The sequence below is a fragment of the Peromyscus californicus genome, unplaced genomic scaffold (assembly GCF_007827085.1).
Source record: "Peromyscus californicus insignis strain IS unplaced genomic scaffold, ASM782708v3 Scaffold_18__1_contigs__length_77618521, whole genome shotgun sequence".
In the NCBI taxonomy this organism is placed as follows: Eukaryota; Metazoa; Chordata; class Mammalia; order Rodentia; family Cricetidae; genus Peromyscus; species Peromyscus californicus.
Window position 1 is genome coordinate 58,548,497 of NW_026294480.1, and position 22,008 is coordinate 58,570,504.

Here is a 22,008-nt window from a genome sequence, read left to right on the forward strand (position 1 = left end):
ATATTGGCCAGCAGTTGGCTTTTGCTGAAACTGACTGATGGGTGGGTGAGACTCATTATATTATTGAGTCTACTTCCTTATTGGCTTCTAATGTTCAAGTAATATGGTATTTTAAAAACATAATGGTAGCTGTTGGGCACTTTTGGATTGTTTCTGTTCTGATTGTAAATGAAACACTTTGGGTATCTTACCATGACCTATGGTATTGCCTTAAAAGCCCTCCATGCTGAGAGACTTCTGTTTTATTCCCAATTATTTAAATCAGAAATGGATGCTGGAGAATATTAAATGCCTTAGCAATGCCTTCATTTACTATGTTTTTGTATTGTACCCTATTGCTGAAGGATGCTTCACTCCTACATGATGAGAGTAAAGCCCTTGGCAATGGCGCATGCCTGTGATCCCAGTTACTCAGCAGGCTCAAGAGCTGTGAATTCAAGGCTAACCGGGGCTTCGTAGCAAGACCCTTTCTCAAAAATAAAATAGAAATAGCCTTCTTGTAGTTCTTATAAACCCTATAAGTACTCACTGTCTCAACCATCAAGCTTTTACTGGGCAGCTCATAAGTGCCAGCCTTCACCTGGGCACAGGAACATGGCAACAAACAGGACTGGCCACCCTCGCTCCCCTGAGGCTTCATTCTTAGTGCTCAAGATAGACCCTAAACAGGTTCACGTGACGGTAAAGCTTCCCCGGCTTCCAACTGCCAGAGACTCTGGATTCCTGAGCTCAAGAATGCCGAGGGGAATCTGTGCAAGGTGCCTGCCGCCTTTTCCATGGGTGGGGCTGTGCTTTGCCATGAGGCGAATAGAGGCAAATCATCCCCAGTTTCATTGCGTCAGCCTCACAGTTCAGAAACAGTCTTGGCCCGTGTTGGCAAGAGTTGGTTGTTTAAATTAATCTCGCAGGTTGTTGTCAGTACTTTGAAGTCCCTGTGTCTTTACAGCTATTTAGTGCTCAGCTAGGAGAGCCTCCAGGGACTTGGAAGCAAATACCGTTTGCGCTGGAGCAGATGTGTACATTTGCAAATCATCGGGTAACCTGCGTAACCCACGTTACTGACGCTGTCAGTGGTTCTGCTGTTTCCCTCATTTTAAAAATAGGCCGAGCTGTAAGGAAACTTACAACCGCAGCCAGCAACATCCATCCATTCCTTACTAGACTGACTGAGCACCTACCTGTGTCCAATCCTCTGTCCTCCCAGCTAGCTCCCAGCCAGGCCAAGAAGATGGAATAGCTTGTTTGGAGATGCCAGGGATTATCGGAGGAACCAGATTTGAACCCAGACAGCTTTCCTCGGGAGTCCTGTGTTTAGCCAGTGTACCCGTGACCTGTTTTCAGTGCAGAGCTAAGGGTGGGGATTTGTGTTCAAGATGCTCTTCTTTCTGTTTCAGGTTTTGCTCATCTTTGCAAAGGAGGATAGCCAGAGTGATGGCTTCTGGTGGGCCTGTGACAGGGCTGGCTACAGATGCAACATTGCTCGCACTCCAGAGTCAGCCCTTGAATGCTTTCTGGACAAGCATCATGAGATTATTGTGATCGATCACAGGCAAACCCGGAACTTCGATGCAGAAGCAGTGTGCAGGTGCCTTTCTCTGTCTAAGTTGCTTAGTAAGCCCCCCTCCCCTGCCCGATCTTCTCTAAAAGAACTTCCTCTACAGACAGCTTTGGGTCCCAGCACTGACCTGGGGGTCATAGACCTGGACTGCCACAATGAAGGCTATGGCTCCTTCCTACAGACGCATCCTACCTTCCCATTTCTGCACATTTAAATTGCATTGAATTTAGAAGCTGGACTCATCCTGAAGCTTGAGCATGGTCCCCCAGCCCCTCCCAAGTATTGCTCATAAAAGAGTCATTAAAATTCACACAGTTTTTACTACACGTAGTTTAGATTTAAAGTAAGTATTTTAAACTTCATTATTCTGCCCCAAAATGAACATCAGAAATGTGTGAAACAGAGATTTTTCCATGCGTGACACAGATGGGTAGATCCTGTAGCAGGCTTCCCAGACATGGAGAGAAGAAGGCAGCCACGTTAGCAGCAGAGTCTTCCTGGGGTCCATGCCCACACTTATTTGTACAGATGCTCACACTCTGGGGAGCAAGTACCTGTCTATTCATAAATAAACATTGTCCATGTTAAGAGTTTGCTCAGGATGAACTGAGCCATCAGCAGAAGTGGAGTGCTTGGAAGTTGGCCTGAAAGAGTCACTAATTAATCAAGAACAGGACAGAGGCCGGTTACAAAGAGGGCTGGACTTTTATTGAATATTAGTAAATGAAAGGTAGAAAAATTCTTAAAACTTTTGGTATACTGACAAAAATATTAATGGGTTAAGAGTTGGGTTTTTTTTTTTAATCACAGGCATTGCCTTGCTATTTTTTTATGACTTGCATTTTCCCAAAGACGTTTTGTTAATTAGCCAGTGTTTAAGTGTTTTAACGGTTTCAAATCTTGCTTTTCTCCATAGAAATATTTTCCTATTTAGTAACACACACACACACACACACACACACACACACACACACACACACACACACACACGCATGCACACATGCACACACACAGGCATGCACACACACAGCTATTTTTACTATTAAGAAATATATTTTCGCCCGTCAGTGGTGGCGCACGCCTTTAATCCCAGCACTCGGGAGGCAGAGCCAGGCGGATCTCTGTGAGTTCGAGGCCAGCCTGGTCTACAGAGTGAACACCAAAACTACACAGAGAAACTTTGACTCGAAAAACCAAAAAAAAAAAAAAAAAGAAAGAAAGAAAGAAATATATTTTCTTACTGACCGGGTATAATGAAGCACATCAGTTATCCCAGCACTTGGGAGACTGAGGCAGGAGGATTGCTGAGTTCAAGGCCAGCCTGGGCTATATAGCAAGACACCATCTCAAAGAACAAACAAACCAACCAAACAAAACATACCTTCTTTCTAAATGATTTTCAGGGTAGAATTGGGTCCTGACTCTCATAGGCTGGTCTCATATGGCTCTGTAATCAAACGCTGCTGCTCGTATGCCAGCGTCCCCTAGGGCCTTGGTTAGGTAATCTTTGTACTCTTCCTTAGCTATAGAAGCATGATGTCTGTGCCTCTGTTATAGCTGCTCAGAAAGGCAGTGGGGGGCGTGAGGTTCAGAAGGAAGTTGTGTGTCTCTATGTGCTTGCTGACTGCTACTGGTCCTGTTAAGGGCAGCCAGGTTCTTAAATGGTTGACAGACAGTAGTGTTCTGTACAGAAGTGAGTGGGGGACATGCACCAGCAGAAGGGCATCCCTTACTGTCGTCTGTGGGCCTAGGTCCCAGGCTTTTTAGCTATACTAAACCTTCCTCCATTTAGCGTACTGACTCCAGACTGTCATACCTCCAGATCTCCCTTATCAGGAAGACAATCAAGTCCCTCTTAACACAAATACCTCTGGGGAGCAGGAAGTAACCCAAAAGATAGGCACCAGTCACAAAGGAAGCGAAGAGACTGTTCCCGCTCAGCACATGCAGTACTTGAGTTAGCCTCTGTGTAAGTCCAGGTTCTTTGAAGGTGACCTAGCAGTGTGTCCATGGCACGTCCCTGGGTGGGAGAGGCTACATGAAAGGGAGATGTGTACAGCATCTCCCTGGATCTCAGAGAGTGCCTCTCGGACACTGTATTTTTCATATGACGGAAACGGGTACTTCTCTGAGTGTCTATATATTAGGCTCCTAATGTAAACTGAGTCTTCGGAAACCTGCTCTGGGGGAGGTTGGATGGGAACAAGAAGTGATGAGTGCCGGCCCTGGAGTGGACCTGTCTAGACTCCCTGCCCTTGGTGATGAATAGTCCCTCTTAGAAAGATCTCAAAATAAGCAGAAGTCAGACCACAGGTATAGGCTAAAACAGTCAATGCCGCTGTCCATGGATTCAAGAATGCGGCCCTTTATTAAAAGCTTGGCCAATTCATGAAGCCCTGACCAGACTAGTCTAGATTCTGAGCTTCATGCATCTTGTAAGGTTCACAGACCTCAAAATCCTATAATCTGTATGCATTTGTATACTGTGAAATTGCTAAGGAATAAATTAACTGTCTACAGGTGCTTCCGGTTTAGCAAATCTGACAGTTACCATTTAATCTTTCTCCAGCCCGGCTGATGGCCAAGTATAGAAGCATAAAGGACAGACTGACTGGGGGAGGGGCACCCTCTGAATGACCTTTAGCACTTGCCTGTTCATCTGCCACCAAGTCCTTTAACTTTTATTGTTAGGTTAGTCTTCTGTATGACCTCCTGTTTTGAAAGAAAAGGAATCCAGCCTCGTTCGCTGCTTAGGCACAAACCGATCGTTAAAAGACTGTAGTATTTTAAAGAGAGAGTCAGATTTCAATCAGAAACCACGAAATTCAAGTGGAATTTGCCAATTTTGAAGTAGAAAACTGGCGAGTGTGACCTGTTGGAAAATTGCTCAGGAGTTTAAAACAGACAGACAGACAGATAGATGCTATTATCCTAGTTCATGAGGTCGTCTTTCTTTGCTGTCTCATGTGTGTTCTGAGACTTTTTTCTCTGAAGGACGATTTGATTCGGTACCACTATCAGTGCAGAGAAGTCTCCATAGTAATTTAATGTAACAGAGCCCGGATCACTGCTTGACTTGAAGCTTCTTTTTACAGATCAATCCGGGCCACTAACCCCTCCGAGCACACTGTGATCCTGGCCGTGGTTTCACAAGCGTAAGTACACAACCCCCACCCTACCCCAGCAGCAACCCCATCCCCTACAGCATCCTTACTCCAGCAGCATCTCCCAGCCACAACAGTACCTCTTACCTCCATCAGCAGCCCCTACCCCCAGCAACACCGCTCAATACCAGCAGCACCCCCACCCCAGCAACACCTCCCACCCCCAGCAGCACCCCCACCCTCAGCAACACCCCCCACCCCCAGCAGCACCCCCACCTCCAGCTGCACTCCCACACCCAATATTCCTATTCCATCTGAGAATGATGCAATCCAGTTTTTGAACCCGCTCTGTGATGGGCATATCTTAGACTGTACAATGCCACTTCTAGAACTTTCTCTGAGGGCTTTGTTTTCCAAGTTTCCAAAAATATTTAGGCTCCCCCCTCTCTCTTACATAATTGCTGCCAGCACGTTTTCACACACTTCGGGGGGGAAAACAGGTTTCTCATCATGATGACATGCCAAAAATGAGTAGAAAAGCTGAGAACTCTGGAGAGAACACTGTTCTGGTTCATCTTTTTTTTCTTTGAGGAAAATTAGAGATGGGAAAGCGCTTGAGTTTTCGCTTAAGACTGTGGCACGAGAGCACAGAGGCACCAAGTCCATCGGAAGAAAAGGATTGTGGGGCTTAAGTGAGGACTATTGTGTGGCTAACAGCAGCCCATAGGCTTAGGTTGGTTTGGGACTGCAAAGAAGATTGGCTTGGCTGTTGGTACGCTGATACCCTGGAATGAGAAACTGTTCTGCTGGGTTTAGTGTCTGGAACGTTCTGCACTTAAAATGCAAGGGCTGGCTGAAAGGAAGAAGTAGTTTGTATGTGCTACAATACTTGGAATCCTTGCCAGTGGCAAATTTTGTTGTAGTCAGTCAATGGCTGTCATTAGCTTCAGAGAGACTAAGATCTTAATTAGGACCCAAGACCTGTCGGACTAGGCTCTGTTAGGGCACTCGGCACAGCTTCTGCCACAAAGGAGCAGATAGGCCAACAGCTCCTTTAAGGAGGTGTGGGGTTTTCCAGGGCAGGCTAGCCCAGGGGGAGTTGATATAAGTACCCTGTAGGTCACACTAGCGTGAGAGGAAGCCGTGGCTGCAGGGGCCTGCCCTGATCAGAGCCCTGTGTTGAAATGCTACACTTTGAGGCTCTCTACTTGATGGCTCCCATGGGCTGTGGTCCAAATAAGGTGACGCTCTGTCTTTATGGATGCCGAATCCCTGCCATCCTGGTGGGAGACTGATTCCAGAAAGAATGAGTGGGGAACTGAGGGATGCCAGTCTCCTTCTCCACTTATCTCCAGAGATCTGAATAGGATCATACAGCCTTGGTCATGATCAGGGAGACCACACTGCACAGCATCTCCCAAGGCCACTTATTACCTGGGTCCCCAAATGCCTTCTGTCCTTTTCATTTATCAAAAATGTTCATGAGTCCTTGACTAGGAGTGGTTTTCTATGGCTTGTTATGATATTTCTGGGTTTTTGTTGTCAAATGCTTCTTATACAGAGCATGATACTAAATGAGTGCCTCTGTCTTTGCCATAAATGGCAATAGGAAATAGGATATTATTACATTGTAATCTTTACTTCCTTCATAGAAGGCAGAAAGTCGGGAGTAAGGGAAACAGTTTCTCGGGCAGGAATCAGCTATGGGTAGAGCCACAAACTGGGACCTCTATTCTGTTTTCTAATGACTTTTCCACCCAATGCCTCTCCTGCTTGTCTTCCCTAATTTTTAAGGTATGTATCCTATGCAAATTTCTGGCTGTCTCAGGGACCCTCTTTCAGTTTCTTGATGGTGACAGTTGAGTTTTGAGACATCCTCATGACATGCTGGTCCCCACCCTACCTTTTCACTCATGGCCCAGTTCCAGGCTCAATACTGAAAACTGTCTCAGGAGATAGGTGACCATGGCCAGTTTTTGTTTTCCTTCCTTTTGGATTTCTGTTCAAATTTACACTTCTTTCCCATTTGGTTGCACGGTCCTATAGACTGTAAGGTCAGGTGTCTGCATCACCTTGAGATTTGGGGCCAGCTAGATCTTGGGGTAGGAGTTGTGCATCCAGTTGGGTTAGGGATGGTAGCCTTGTGATAAGCAGCATGCTTGACATCTCCGTTTATGGGACTGTTCTCCTATATCTGCTCCGACCCCAAAGGACAACCCAGAGTTACAGTGGCTCACCCCTGTGCCGGGAGCACTTCCAGCACACTGCTGTTGCTTCCCATCCTGCCTGTGTTCTGCTCACATCTGGAAGACAGATGTGGGTTCTGTGTCCCTGAAGGCAGGTGCTCCCTGGGCACACGCTGCTCGGGAAGCCTCTCCAGAGCGAATGCCAATGGCCTCATTGCTCTCTCTCCATGTTTCAGTGTGAGGAATCCTGGTTTTGTATCTGCTGAGTGACCACCTTTTCTGCTTTGCTGCAGATCCGATGACCATGAAGAGGCCTCAGTTCTTCCTCTTCTCCATGCAGGCTTCAACCGGGTATGTACGAGGGGACCGAAGACCTCTCTCGAGGGCGGGCACCGTGCTCCCTCGCTCTCCCTTGAGAGCAAAGCACACAGCCATGAGAGCTGTTAGGGGAAACAGGCCCCAGGACTGTGAGCCAGGGAATGGGAGAGGCTGCACGTGAATGGAGTGGCAGTGAGCAAGCGACTAACAAGTGCCGGTCAACCGTTTGCTTCCGGCCATCTTAATTCCATCTATCATAGCAGCTGATACATAATGACAATCAAATACCTCTTCCATCAGATCGAAATCCAGCAGTCTCAGAGTGACCCAGATAGCTCCATCCTACCAGTCAGCTCCAGCATGTATGTGGGGTCATAGAGAGATGATGTGCCAAGTGGCCACTTAGGTTCTGTGCTCACCAGGAGGCTGCCCAGAGCTTTTAAATTGAGAGCAGGTTCATGGCGGCTTGCGAACCATTGTTTAACACCAGAAAAAGAGAAGTCTCCAATTTGAAGGATAACTATATGAAACACACGGATATCAACTTAAAGATTAAAACTGATTGTCCTAGGCAAGGGGATACAGACATATAACTAGGATTGCAAGGTGAAGGTAAAAACTGAATTTCAGGCAAAGCTATGTGTGGGCAAATGGAAAGAAAACAGAATTAATTTAAAATAAAGAAGAAAAACTGGAGTAGAAAAAGAAATGTGAATATTAGACAGAGTAATATAGAAAATGCATGGAGCCCTTCACATTTTTATGATAAACATATTTATTCCTGCTATTTTTTAAAAAAATGCTTTATTTTAGGTAAAAATAGAGTAGCGATCCGTAGTTGATTGTGTAAATTTTACTGATAGTCTAAACTCAGACAGATGATCCTATGAGTTCTTGGTGTTTTGAGTAATAATGGTGTTTTACTATTCTTGATTGAAAATGAAAATCCCTGGTTGTAGATCACGGAGATGCGGTAACTTCTTTTGTGTAGCAGTCTCTCTGTGCTGTGGCATGCTTCAGCCTAGAAACAGAGCCTATGGAAGATGTGAGGCAGCCTGGATTGTAATGTGTAATAGAAACGAACACTTCTAGGTTGCAACATTCCACACGTTCCTAACACTCCTTCTTGTGTGTGTCTGCCGTCTCTTCCTGTGACGGTTGGCATTTGTCTCTGAAAGCTTCCCTTATGTGCAGTGTTTGAATAGGGATGCCTGAGAAAATACCTCCAAGTTTGGGAACCCAGAAATACCAGAGGACAGTCAGCAAAGAAGCCGTGTGACTGCCATTTTTTAAAACTCATTAATTTTCTAGAAATAACTCTGCAATTATTCACATGTTTTATTGATCATCTGTGTCTCCTGGCCCACACCACTCCACTGACCTTTCCAAGTGTGAATCAGGACTCTGAGCGTATGGTGACATTGGCTTTCCTGGTCACATTGGTTTTCCAACTGAAGGATGACCTTGATATGCTGTTGGCTTTATCAATTAGGAGGCACATTGGTCTCTTGAGTGGCCTTGGAATTCTGCTTCAGTTCAGTGATCTTTCCTCCAAGCGGTTTTGTGTTGTGTCATTTGGAGGATAGCTTCCTCACCAGAGGATGGACATTGTACATCTGTTGGCAGGAAAGCTTAGAAGGGAATGATTGTCATTCTTTAGGTACAAATATTGAGGGGAAAAAAAGGTTCACTGCTATTCCACAGTGTCTCCTGTGCCCAGGTCCAAATGTGTTGTACACATTGAATGTATCTGTGGTGAATGGGAACTTACAAGACAGTGCCTATCAGGGATTACCTGGTGTTCTGAATGCTGGGTCTGATTTGATCAAGGTCATTCACCAGTGGATCAGGATTTCTCCAACCCCTCAGGTTTTCTCCCAGGGAAATACACAGTATCCGTGATGGCTTTCTCTATATGTTGTGGCCTCACCACCGTGGAGGATCTCCAGGCAGCCGCTGTACTTGTTTGGGGAAGATCTTGTCTTTGGCAGCTCTCTATCTAAGTAATTTCTGGATATGCCAGCTAGTCTTGCCTTCTGCGAGGTTGTTTCTCTTCCCTGATTTGTTTTGATTAAATCACTTGCTCAAACTTGGCTTTGTATTACTAGCTACCGGGCCAGCACGTTGGTCTGTGATCCCTGAGTGGGGATCCAGGAAGAAACTGTGTCACCCATTACACCCCAGCAACTCCCTTTGAAGCCTTTAGAGCCCTAAGCACGTGGCCAGCTGTCATGATGCCCAGCCCACACTGTGCTTTTGGAAACCAGCATCTTGCCCAATGCAGCTGCTCTTACACTCACCTTCATGTGCCTTTTTTTTTTAAAGCCTGAAATGATGCTTATTCATCTCAACAAGTATTTATGGGGCTCCACGTGCAAGGCAATGTGTAAGGCATGCTGGGCTCACAGCTGTGAGCCACACTTCTCCCTGGAGAGACTTCCTCTGGAGTGGGAAGTTGAGGAGCTACAATGTATTATTTATCAGGCCCAGTTCCAGGTGATTTGCTTAATTTTTCTCAACATATGAAAGATTTGATATTTTCTCCGGAGGAAACAGACTCCAAAATCTGAATAGCTTGCACATTCATAACAAAGGCAGGGATGCAGATGTACATTCACTCCTCATTCTGTCTTGGGTCCACCCACTAATGGAGTTTTCTGCCATGCTGTGGAGTACTCTCCCAAGAGCTCCTGTGTTCCATGGAAAGAAGCCTCCTGGGCGAAAGTGGTTCTGGTGAATCTGTAGACTGGGTCCTCCTCCTTCCAGTAAGAACCCCAGCACGCATTGGCAATTGAGCACGTTAGCCTACAAGATGTTCTGAGGGCCCCCAGAGTCGAGATCCATGCATCTCAGCATCATCTAAACTCGCTTAGCATGGAAATTTCAGTATGTCTAAAATGCATCAGCTACCCTGATAACGGTCATTGGGGGGGACAGTTTTCACTCGTGTAAAACCTCAGGCAGATGTGAATCTTGACGAACTTTGCTTTGTGACTGAAAGAGCAAGCATTTTCTTTCTGCCTGTGTTGGTGGCTTTTCCTTTTCTTAGCCCCTCTCCACGCCACTTGGAGAATAAGAGGCCTGTGGAAAGTTAGAGGGCTTTGACTGTATTCCTCAAGGAAAGACCATCCACTCCAGGGGTGTGTGTGTGTGTGTGTGTGTGTGTGTGTGTGTGTGTACACTCACATGCTGAGACAGAAGGGGAGAGAGGAATTGGTTTTTCTCTCTAGCTGACTTAATTGAAGGAAGTCTATAAATGGACCTTTCGGCTGGGTCTGACTTGCCCCCTCCATCTAGCTAGCTGCCTGAGGAGCACTAAGGTAACTGGGTAGTTTGGAATCCTTTTTTGCTCCATAGTGCGCTAGCTATATGCTTAGAAAGTTTTGCAAAGTTTATATGTTCTTTATGAGTTAAAAATGTAAGACATTTTCTTTGGTCATAAGGAAATCTGTTTCCTTACCATTTTTTACTGGCTTTTTTTTTTCTGCTTTCCTCGTTTCTCATAAGAGCGTTGCCGTGTTCATATGAGAGAAATGCATGATTTCTTGTATGTCCTACACCAAGTAATGTGCTCAATTGAAAAGCTGTAAAGAAGGGCTGGAGAGGTACTCAGCAGTTAAGAGCACTGACTGCCCTTCCAGGAGACCCAGGTTTAATTCTCAGCACCTACTTGGTGGCTCACAGCTGTTGATAACTCCAGTTCCAGGAGATCCAACCCTGCCCTGGCCTCTGTGGGCACTATATGCATGTGGTACACATACATAAATGCAGGCAAAATTTTTTAAAAAATGATGTAAAAATGAGTTTGGAATCATTGAGAAGCGTCTGCCGTCTCTCTCTGGCGTGAAGTGCACGTCACAGCTCTTCCATGAATGGTGCTGCACATTGTGTTTTGTTGGACTTCAGGCTTTGCTTATGCATTTACTCAACCCACTAAGGGTTTGTAAATATGTGAAAGCTTTTTTTTTCTTCTAATTGAGATTAAAGTAAGCCCATTTTAAAGTGAACAATACAGTGACATTTAGAGCATTCCCAATGTGCGATACCCACCCCCAGCCTCGTTCGAAAGCATTTCCCTTAGCCTCAAGTTCCTACTAAGCAGTCAGTCCCGGGCCTGCTTCCCAAGCTCTGGCAAGCATCAGTCTGCAGTCCGTCTGTAAGGATGCATCTGTCTTGATAGTTTGCATGAATGGAATCATATAGGTGTGGCTTTTGGTGTCTATCTTCTCTCACTTAATATTCTTGAGGGTTTTGCACTTCCTTCCTATCTTATGCCTGAGTAAAATCCCACTGCATGTACCTACCACAATTCATCTCTTCATAGACTATTATTCTACCCCATGTAAGTAAAGCTGGTGTGGACCTGATTCTACAAGAGTTTGCTTGAGGTAGCCATTTTCAATTCTCCTGGTTTATATACCTAGAGTTTAATTTTTGAATAACACATACACTATTTTCCACAGTGACTAAACCACTTCATATTGCCATCAGCAATGCATAGGACTTTGATTCTGCACATTTTTACTAATAGTTATTTTTCTTTCTTTAATTGTACCTATTTTGGTGGGTATGAAATGACATCCTATTATGCTTTTGATTTCTATTTCTTTAGTCTGGTGAGGTTGGACATCCTTCAGGTGTTTGCAGAACAAATGTTATACGTTTTCTTGGAGAAATGTCTGCTCCTCTCCTTCGCCTAGTATTTCATTTGATTGTCCTGTTGTTGAGCTCACCGAGACCTCGAATAAGCTCTACATTCGGCACCCAAAAAATTCAGAACAAGGCCAAGAACACTACCATAAAAATGAACCAATGGCACATTGCAGCCTGAGCACGCTGCGTATCGAGTTGCAGGCGATGGTTACGGGATGTAGCCGAAATGGTTCAGTCATTAACAGGGCTGGGGAGGCACGCTGTGCTCTTGTATGCTTCCTTTGCTGTGACTCCTTGTAATGAAGTTTCCCTGTCTCTGTTATACAGTGAGCCAAGGGCATCGCCTGTTCCGAGTTGTTCCTCCGACATTTGAATAGGCACTTCACAGTCCTTGACAACTTTTCTCTGTCACCCCTTCCTATCTACACGATGTCTTGCATAATGAACTACCTGGGGGCAGGAACAACTGTTAAGTTTCTCTGTTTGACTCTCTAAGAAATAATTGGAGATGTCTTATGCATTATCTTTGCTTTCTTTTCAGAGATTTATGGAGAATAGCAGCATAATTGCTTGCTATAATGAACTGATTCAAATAGAACACGGGGAAGTTCGCTCACAGTTCAAATTACGGTATGTAGCAACATAAGACAATACATGAAGTTAACAATGCTTTAGAAAAAACTTAACTGTCAACAGGCCAAAGTACACAGGTTTATAACTGATGTCTGGGATTTTGAAACTGTGAGACTGCCAGCCAATGGCAGTACGTTAACTGGATGGAGCCCCTTGGTGTGATGAAATAAATTGAAAGCATGTCTTTTTTGGCAATATCTTCTACTATTTGTGGCAGTGTTAAAATCATAGTCTAGGAAGTCTGGCTCAAGTTTTGTATAATTAGATTGAGATTAAGAGCATACTTTAAGAATCACTTTCAACTTCTGACTTCCAACTTCATAAATTCCTACTTGGGTTGTTATAGTCGGGGAAGCCAATAAGTACATTTATTACTCTAGCCACCATAATGGCTATGTGGCGATTTCATGAAGTCTGCCTGTGGCCTCGGTATGCAGGGCATATCGTTGAGACACCAATTTTAGGTCTCTTGGTTTGTATGCAGCGCTTTCAGAGGTGGTTTCTCTCTGGCTCTCCATTCTACATGGAGCCCATTATGTATCATCTCTACTTCTAGGCTCTTTTGGAATATCAGGGTCTTAGCACCCATCTAGTCTAGTCCAAGCTCTGTTCCGGCTTGCTGCTAACACCTAATTTCTTCAACCTGCCCTCTTCAAGCCAGAGAACATGAGTATACCTTTGACCCTGCGGAAAGAGCAGTTTTATGGGCTTCCTGCTTCCTTCAGGGACATCTCTGCATGGCTTCTCTCTCTGGGGAACTAAGAGGCACCTCTTGGTACCTTGTGCCCAGTGTGAAGACCAAGAGAAGACCTCCCTACCATAATTATACTTTTAATCTTCATTACTTGTTTTGTATCCAAATCTGACAGAGAAGCTTTAAAGCTAATTCTCTCCAGTCCCTAGGAAGCAGGATGATTGGCACAGAAGCAGGTGGCCCATGTCTGGGGAGTTGCTTTTGGTGACTACAGTGGTGTAAGAAATGAAATGTTAGAGTAAGCAGTCAGTCTCTTAGACGGGAATGTGGTGTTTTTGGTGTGTGTGTGTTTTAAGAATGTTGATGCTGCCACCAAGCTGAGTTTACTCTCTGGGACCCCCATGGTGGCAGAAGCAGATGATTCCAACAGGTTACCCCTTGACCTTCATGTGTGTCGTGCCATGAGTGTGCATAACACACACACACACACACACACACACACACACACACACACACACACACAAATAGTAAGTAATAATAAATATTTTTTTAAAGTAAAAGTATGTCAAGACGGTGGGGATTCTGATATGTGAGAGGTTTTGATAGCTCAAGGCCTTAAGGAATAACACCAAAGACATTTTGAATGTTTAAATAAGTTAAATCCCTTGGTTTCTTTTTATCTGTTTGTTTACTTCAGGTAACTTCATACAAATTTTCTAAAAAAAAAAAAAAAAACAACAACAACCTTCACTTTGCTTCAGTAATTTATTCTTTTTAATAATGTACATTAAGTGTATGTATTTCCGGGGAAGCTCTGTTGATTTTAATTGAGATTAAAACAACTTAGAACTTTGAATTTTGATGTTTTTGCAATAAATAAAAGGAGAAAGGAGATTTCATTGTGGTTTGATCCTTTAACTTTATTTCTTACACTAAAAGCAGGTGACCCATCCTTTTCTCGCTGTCTCCAGCAACCCCTCACGCTAGTTTGAATCAGTGCTTCTGTATTCTTAGGACCAGAACATGTGATAGCCCCTGTTAGATGGTGCCCCAATCCAGATTCTGCAGAGATTCGGGCACTGGGGGTTCCTTCAGGGAGGCTTAGGACACCTTGAGCATGGTTAGTAGGACACAAGCAGGCCTGGAGGTCTGAAGCAGCCCTGCCAGCCCCGACGTTAGGTCAATGTGCTGCTGAGGTCTGTGTAGACCAGGGTGTGTGTGGGAGCGCTCATGGTCTCATCATATCATAACTGCAAGTTTCTCAGCTCCTAACAGTGTGAGCACTACAGCTGCTCATCCGCTCTCCGACAGGAACTGGCTGGGGGAGTTGGACCCATTGCTGGGGTCATAAGGGGATGCTTATGTTCTTCATGTAAGTTAGCTTGGAACAGTAAATGGACTTAAGCCAGGAAGCAGTGGCCCCAGGAAGCAGTGGCCCAGGAAGCAGTGGCCCCAGGAAGCAGTGACCCCAGGAAGCAGGGCTTCCCTCATTCTTGGATGCTCTTTCCCTCTCCACCTGTGATACTGTTGGTTTTCTGTCCTTCCCTCAGCCTTGCTTGAGTTCACTCCCTTTGGGGACCTGGGGGTACATGCACATTGCTTGCATCTCCCTGGGCCTACAAAATTTAGACCCAGCAGACAGAGGACAATGATCTAGATAATGACCTTGCTCCAGCTCTTGAGGGCATTCAAGGACACGTAGAACATCTATCTACCTGTACCCCAAGGCAGACAAGCAACTATGGCATTTGTTAAAGACTGGGAAATGAGCTCTTTGTTATACAATGCCAGAATAATTATAGTCTAATTATGTAATACTTTCCCCTACAAGTCCGCCCCCAGCTGCAGCTAAATATGTAGCATGCCTGTCATTCTGCAAGGACACAGCCTGTGCTGCAGGATGTGACCAGTGTTGAAGCTGGACACTTCAGTCCAGGACTTGGAGAATGGTGACTACCATCTATACTTTACAAAACAGACAAATCACTCAAGTCTGATCTAATTGAGCAAATGATGGGGTTTAACTGTAAACTTCCTCTGTGGAGAATAAATTTTAGGGACATCAGACCTAATCCCTTCTGTGCACATTTGTTGGGTTCCTCTACTGAACCAAGTTCATGAATGGCAGTGTCCAGGATGAGCCAGGATAAATGATGAGCATGTCGCTCTTCTAATGTTCTTGGGCTTTTTTTTTTAATCATGAAAAAACCTTGTCACTAAAATAAAGACAGTGATTTATCCACCTAATAGGAGTTTATGATCATACAGTTCCAGTGTTTCTTCTCATTATTAGTGTAAGAGTTGCACAGAAATCATGTTTATTTTGCTCAGACCTTAGGACACCAGCAGTCTTCAGTTTTAGAAAGATTCGGGGCCTGATGGGAGAAAGTCTGCCTTGTGGAGCACCGCATCTCTCATTATGAACACACACGCAGAGCCTTTATCTTCACGTGGGTTCTGTGCAGTAGCCGATGTGGCTGGTGCAGCTGTGGGTGCAGAGCTGTAAACACTTAAAATAACCATCCCTTCTCATCCTTGCCACCACCCATACCTGCCACCGAGTAGCAATCCCATGATTCCCCATGCCTGTTCTTCTGTCTGCCTGGCTAATTGTGAGCCCCTGATTGGATGTGAACTTGTGTTCAGAATCTTCTTAAAAGCCATTGCCTTGCTCAGTCCCACCCTTGTTTAAGGTGGTGTGTGCATATATGTGCGTGTGTGTGTGTGTGTGTGTGTGTGTGTGTGTGTGTGTGTGTATGTGTGTGTGTGTTTCGTTTGGGTAGAATTCAGATGAAATACCTTTCTAAGATATGCAGAACAGCACATGTCCATCCTAGCCACAATTGACAAGAAAACATTGAGAACCGGGAGTGTCCTTTATGTGATCCCAGCTGCCTACCACCCTGGTTGCAGGACTAGAGCACAATTGGGTATTCTACATGTGCACGTGTGTGCTTTGCAGCCCCTGTACCACTGTGCTGTTTATGGACTTTGTACCTGTACCTATGATGGTGTCTTTTCCATCTGAACCTTTGAAACTCTTAAGGCACAGTATAAATGCTTACATCACCCATTATCTTCTCTTCTGTTTCTTTTTTTTTTCCTCCCAATTTTCTAACCTCTAACCTTAAGGATAAAAATTAAGGACATCTGAGATGCAATTCATGGTTCCCAAGAACAGAAACTAATAAGGCTATAGTTTTTCTGCCTGAAAAGTATGAATAATTAATACAAGCAATTAGGTTCCGTGGTTCTAGGAACATGACTCAAATTGATTGCCCCATTTTTTCTGTGGGTTTACTTAAATAGAGCCATCAACCTAAAGAAGTTGAATAACCCAAATATCGAAGCTGATCATTCATGGCGTGGTGGAGATAGGAAGGAGAATACTGTGTTGATCCTGTTCCTGACACTGTCCCTTCATGTCAATGGGCAGTATAGGGATTTGCTGTGTCCTTTTGGTATTATATCTACTGAAGAGTTTAAGTTGTATGGATAATCAGGGATGTAAGGTTGAAAAGCTCTTAGACTTATTTAAGAACTGCCTTGAGCACAGACAAAATGATCACGGCTGAAGCACCAGTTTGCACGTTTAGTTGAGATGTACAGATAACCTCCTGAAAAACCCCATGCCAGAGAGGATCCTGACAAGATGTGTTCATTAGAACTTAATTACCCAGCTCTCAAAGTTGACAAATTAGCCTACGTGGAGTCTGTGTCTCCATGCATCACTTCTGAAAGGTAGTTAGTCCCTGGAACGCTTTTCCCAAGGAGCTGAGCTCGATCTAGACCAGGTGTCTGTTTTGATAAGCCTGGCTCTTGCTTGCCTCTCAAGAGGAAGTGCAGTGATGGCGGTGATAACAATCTCAGCATCCTCTTTTGATGCTTTGCTGATTTTATGGAACATGTTTACAAACACGGTGGTGGTGGTGGTGGTGGTGGTGATGGTGGTGCTGGTGCTGGTGCTGGTGCTGGTGGTAGAGGTAGACAGTATGCAGTACACATTAATTGGGTGGGCAATCGGAATGAAAAAATGACCTGCGGGGATGGGGACTGTCAGTGGCATCAGGTGAGGCCCATTCTCTGCCCCGCTGGCCAGAGCATGGATGCTTGTCTTACCTACCCCGTATGCACATAGCCTCATCTCTGCATCCATAGAAACAAGCATCATCCTTCGGTGTGCTGAGGTCCTTCTGCCTGTGGGCCGGTTGGCTTGCTGTGACTGAGTCCCATTCGGATAGACTCAAGGGGAGAAGATAGGTTACAGTTAGTTTTTTCTTTCCTCTGGAGGCTTTTGCAAGCCTCAGAGAACAAAGCCCTATGACTCTGTGACCTTACAAGCAGTAATACCTACCACACTGTATTCTTCCGTATGTGGTCCCAGGCGCTTTGAGAAATGCCTGCATAAGTCATCCATCGCTCCGGCCGTTACAAAACCCCATGAAATACATATTCTTACAATAATTCTCTCGATGGGGAAAACAAGGACAAGCAAAACCGGAAGCTGCCCGGAATCCTGTAGCTGGGAAAACACAGTCCAGTTTCACCCAGGGCACTGTCATTTTCCTAACAAATAGGTCAAAGTAGCAGCAAATTATACTCCCTCGTGGTAGGAAAGTAACAGTGAAGAACTCTCCCTGCAAGAAGTAATAGACATCCCATAAATCAACATCTTCCTGTTTTAAAATTTTTCTCTCTGCACCGTGTAAGCAAACCTTCCCTGGGATTCTCTAAACAGTCCATCTAAATAGCAGGTGGTTGTTGTGTTGGCTAGTACAGAACTTCAATGAATTTGGAGTTGTTTTCTATTGGGAAGCTATGAAAACCACAATTGGAGTCTGATTTCTAATATCTCAGATACACAGGGGAGGTCAGCCCGGAAGGAGCCGGGTAGAAAGCTGTACAGGCGCAAAGAAACTGGACAAGGGGGGTTCGGAGCCACCTTCCACTCCTGCCTGTCTTCATCCCAGTGGGTGTGGCTGTCGGCCAAGTAGCATTGCAAACCTAAGAAAGACAAATGTTTCGCTCTGTGTTGCAAAAGGTTAGAATACCTCAAGGTCAGTTCGGGCCAGGCTAGGGTCTTCTAATTGATGGGAACTTGACCTTCTCCGTGACCATGACCGTGGCCATACTGCAGCATTGAACTTTGTATTGAAATGTCAAGACTTGAGGGAATACCAGTCATCGGGTGGTAACAGTAACAGGGAACATTTACAGTACAGTAACATTTATAGTAAATGTAACAGTGCCAGTGACTCTGGGGTCTGTGTATGTTGCTAAATTAACAAAGTTCAGAGCGTACAACTAACCCTCATCTTATGCATCTTTCAGGGCCTGTAATTCAGTGTTTACAGCGTTAGACCACTGTCACGAAGCCATAGAAATAACAAGTGATGATCACGTGATTCAGGTATGGGAAGAAGCTCTTTGCATCATTAAAACTAAAAAAAGAGCCTTTTGGGTTCTATCCACCTCTTTATTTCAAATACTTTCCCATAATTTTCACATATTTGCACATTTTTTTTGAAGAAAGGAAAATCAATGTATGAGATGACTACTGATAAACTTAAGAATTGGCTATTCAAAGGAGAATAAAAGTTATTCTATAATTTATTATTTTTAAAATGTATGTGTGTGCGTGTGCACGCCTGTGTGTGTGTGTGTGTGTGTGTGTGTGTGTGTGTGTGTGTGTGTGTGTGTGTGTGTGTGTGTGTATGAACATGTATGTGGGGGTGCTGCTGTAGAATCCAGGAGAGGGTGTTGAGCTCAAGTTATGGGCAACTGTAAGCTGCCCAGTGTAGGTGCTGGGAACTGAACCCAGGTCCTCCAGAAGAGCAGCCAGAGCTCTTAACCATTCTCTCTCTAGCTCCCATAGGAGAAACTTATTCAGATCAGAACTTGTTATTTCCTAGGTAGAGGTGGGAGAAAATTTGGGCCATCTGTAAAGACAGTATTCACGTAGGGTTGTTGAACAAATACTTGTAAGTGGCTATGGGAGTAGGATACTTGAAAGAAACCATTCACCTGCCATTGGGGTTCTATTACAAAGCACTTTAATACTAATGCAATCTTCCTAAAGAAGTGCATCTTTTACGTGCCGTAAAGAGTACTCTAAAATGTATCCAGTCTACTGATTAGTCCTGGCCTGGCTCAACTGGTGTGCAGCGGTCATTGAGGAGCTCTTGATTTCATCAGTGACCAGCACACCACGGCCCCTGTGGCATAACCTCCTTTTGAACCCTCTGATGTCCCCAGTGTGCACAGAGGCATGCCTTGCTCGTATTCCAGGGCCCACACCTCATCCCCATCATGAGCAGTTTCATTAAATAGTCTCAGCTCAGTTCTGTACCTTTGAAAGGCAGCTGAGGATACGGAGACCTAGCGAAGGAGAGGACTGTATACAAGGAAGGAGCAAGCCGTGAGCGCTGACGTCAAATTACTTAGCCCTATTTCTGACTCCTAAGCCTGCCTGCCTGGCTTCATTTGGGGCTATATGTCAGAATATATTTGACTGTCCCTGGGAATAAAACCGGAGGCTTCTGGACATTGCTGGCTATGTGTACACTTCCTACCCACTGCTTCGTATACTAAACCACACCGAAAGCTGGGCTCAAGCCCCGTGCTCATGTGCAGACAGTTCTGCTCATGAGACGTGGGCTTTGCATCTCCCTGCTTCATGGTGGGAAACTGGGTTGTGATTCAGAACTGATTAGAAGTAGCCCTGCCCTCCCATGCCTCCTCCACCCTGAACAGGAACCGAGTCCTTCACCCCATGGCCACAATTTGTTCTTAGCAAACTTGAATCCCTGGGAGAAGTGAGGAGGTGATGTATCACATGACATACATCATCCCCTCGCTCCAGTCTCTTCCGTGGACAGAAAGAAATGAGATTGAGGCTAGCTGGTGCCCACACAGGGGAAGCCGCTGTGCTGAAAGGGGATCTTGGATCCTGAAATAAGTTGTTCCAGTGAAAGGAAGGAAGGAGAAGCAGAACAGAGGATGTCACATGGAGGGGACACTCAGCTGACCCTCACCTGGGTTTCAGGATAACACATCAAGGACACATGCGTTATTGATTCACATCAGTGCCCCATCTCAGGGCTCTGGAACAGATGGCCGTGTGTCTGTGGGCATCGGTGATACACTTCAACTTTAGAAACAGCATCTTGCGTATCAGTCCATCTATCCCCGCCCCTCTACGCCTCCTTCCACGTGAACCATCTATCTGCATTGGCTCTGAAAACATTCGCATGTGCTTCCCATGTGCCGGCACAGTTGTTAGCATTTTATACTCATTGATCTCTTGAAGACAACCCCGGGAGCCAGGAAGTGTTGTTGCAGTTGGAAAACAAAAACAAACAAAGAACAGAGAGAGGAGCAGAGAAATGGCGTCATCTCCTAATGGTTCCGAAGGGTTTGAGTTTGGGTGCATTGGCTCTGATCATGTCTGTTAGGCTTCTGGATTCTGAGGTTCCAGGATCCCCAACGTAAATAAGAACCATAACCATTACTCAGGTTTACAGAATGGGAGAACAGAGTCCGCACATCTGACAATGTAGGAGACAATCGACAGATCAGGAAAAGAATACACTCTCTAATGCACCCTTTTACCCAGTGGGTGTCTGCTGAAAATGTGTCTCCAAACACAGCGCTAGCCTTCGTACTTGAGGATTTCAGCATGTGATGAGAAAGACAAAATTCAAGTTCTATGTGATCCATTAGAATTAACTACACAGAAGTCCGTGGGAGCCCTTAGGAATGGTACCAACTCAAGGTCCAAGAAGGCTTCCTGGAGGAAGAGGCACATTGGAGTTGGTGGGGGAGAAATGAGGAAGGGCTTTCTCAGCCGACAGAGAAGGTAAGGGAAAGGCTAGGGGGAGACATGCTATCAGCTCAGCCATGATGGGAGTGATTCCTGCCATGCCCAAGGATGGCAGTGCCTGCCCCATGGAAGTGCTAGGCTGAGAGGGATCTGGAGGTCATGAAGATGGTGTCAGGACCTCCTCCTCCTCAGCCACTCCCATAGTGCCTGATAGCCAGAGATTCCTCCACATCTCTTCAGCTCCTAGGGCTGATGGGTTCATAGAAGCTTTACTCCCATGGGAATACCCTCCCCCGCCGCCCCGAGTGTCCCTCCATTACCCACTTCCTGATGGATTACCCTAGCCAAGAGGAGAGTGGGAATGGCTAGTGAGAATGTTTCTGAAGCAGCAGATGGATGGAAAATTTTCCCAGAGCCACTGTTGACCCAGGTGCAACGTGCTCACATCGGCCGCCACTTGTTCCTTCGGCGGCTGCGGCTGCTCATGGGGTGACTGTGCTCTTTAAAAAGAAATTGGTGGAGAACTGGAGCCTGGGGCCAGATAAGGCAGTCGCTCCAACTCCCAGAAGCCCCTGCAGCAGAAGTTGAAGTTGGCCAACGACCCTCTGAATCGGCTGACCTCCGAGTGCACCGCGGGCATCCTCTCTCCTTGCCCACCCTAAACCCAGCACTGAAAGAGCATGTCCTGGCCCTATAGGCTGACTGCATTTGTTATCCACATTAGGTCCAAGTGCTCCCAACCGTAGCATTGATTGATTGATAGGGAAAGTGGAAAGGCATGTAATGACAGACAGCTGCTTTGCACAGTGTGACTTACGAGATGCAACTTGGTGACTAGTATGTGTTGGCTTATTTGTTATTTAGTGATGCCTGGGGGGGCCTTCTATGTGCCAGGGAAGCACTGTGCCATCAAGCCACAAAACCAGCCATTTTCCTATTTCTGATTTCCTATGAGGGAGGGGTTCCTGATTTCATAAGGTAGTGGGCAGCCAATAAGATCCGCCAGCGGCCCGGGCTATTAGCTGAGGGCTTCCTGCTCC

General features: G+C 45.4%; 1 protein-coding gene across 8 annotated transcripts in view; it reads left to right on the plus strand.

Moving 5' to 3' along the window:
* Positions 1 to 22,008, plus strand: part of Pde8b (phosphodiesterase 8B) — a 226,730-nt gene that overhangs the window by 142,367 nt on the left and 62,355 nt on the right. For all 8 annotated transcript variants that reach the window (XM_052743543.1, XM_052743544.1, XM_052743538.1 and 5 more), the window contains exons 3-7: positions 1,395 to 1,585; positions 4,654 to 4,713; positions 7,142 to 7,199; positions 12,361 to 12,449; positions 18,478 to 18,556. In XM_052743543.1, coding sequence (XP_052599503.1) covers positions 1,395 to 1,585; positions 4,654 to 4,713; positions 7,142 to 7,199; positions 12,361 to 12,449; positions 18,478 to 18,556 — 477 coding nt within the window. The remainder of the gene's footprint in view (positions 1 to 1,394; positions 1,586 to 4,653; positions 4,714 to 7,141; positions 7,200 to 12,360; positions 12,450 to 18,477; positions 18,557 to 22,008) is intronic.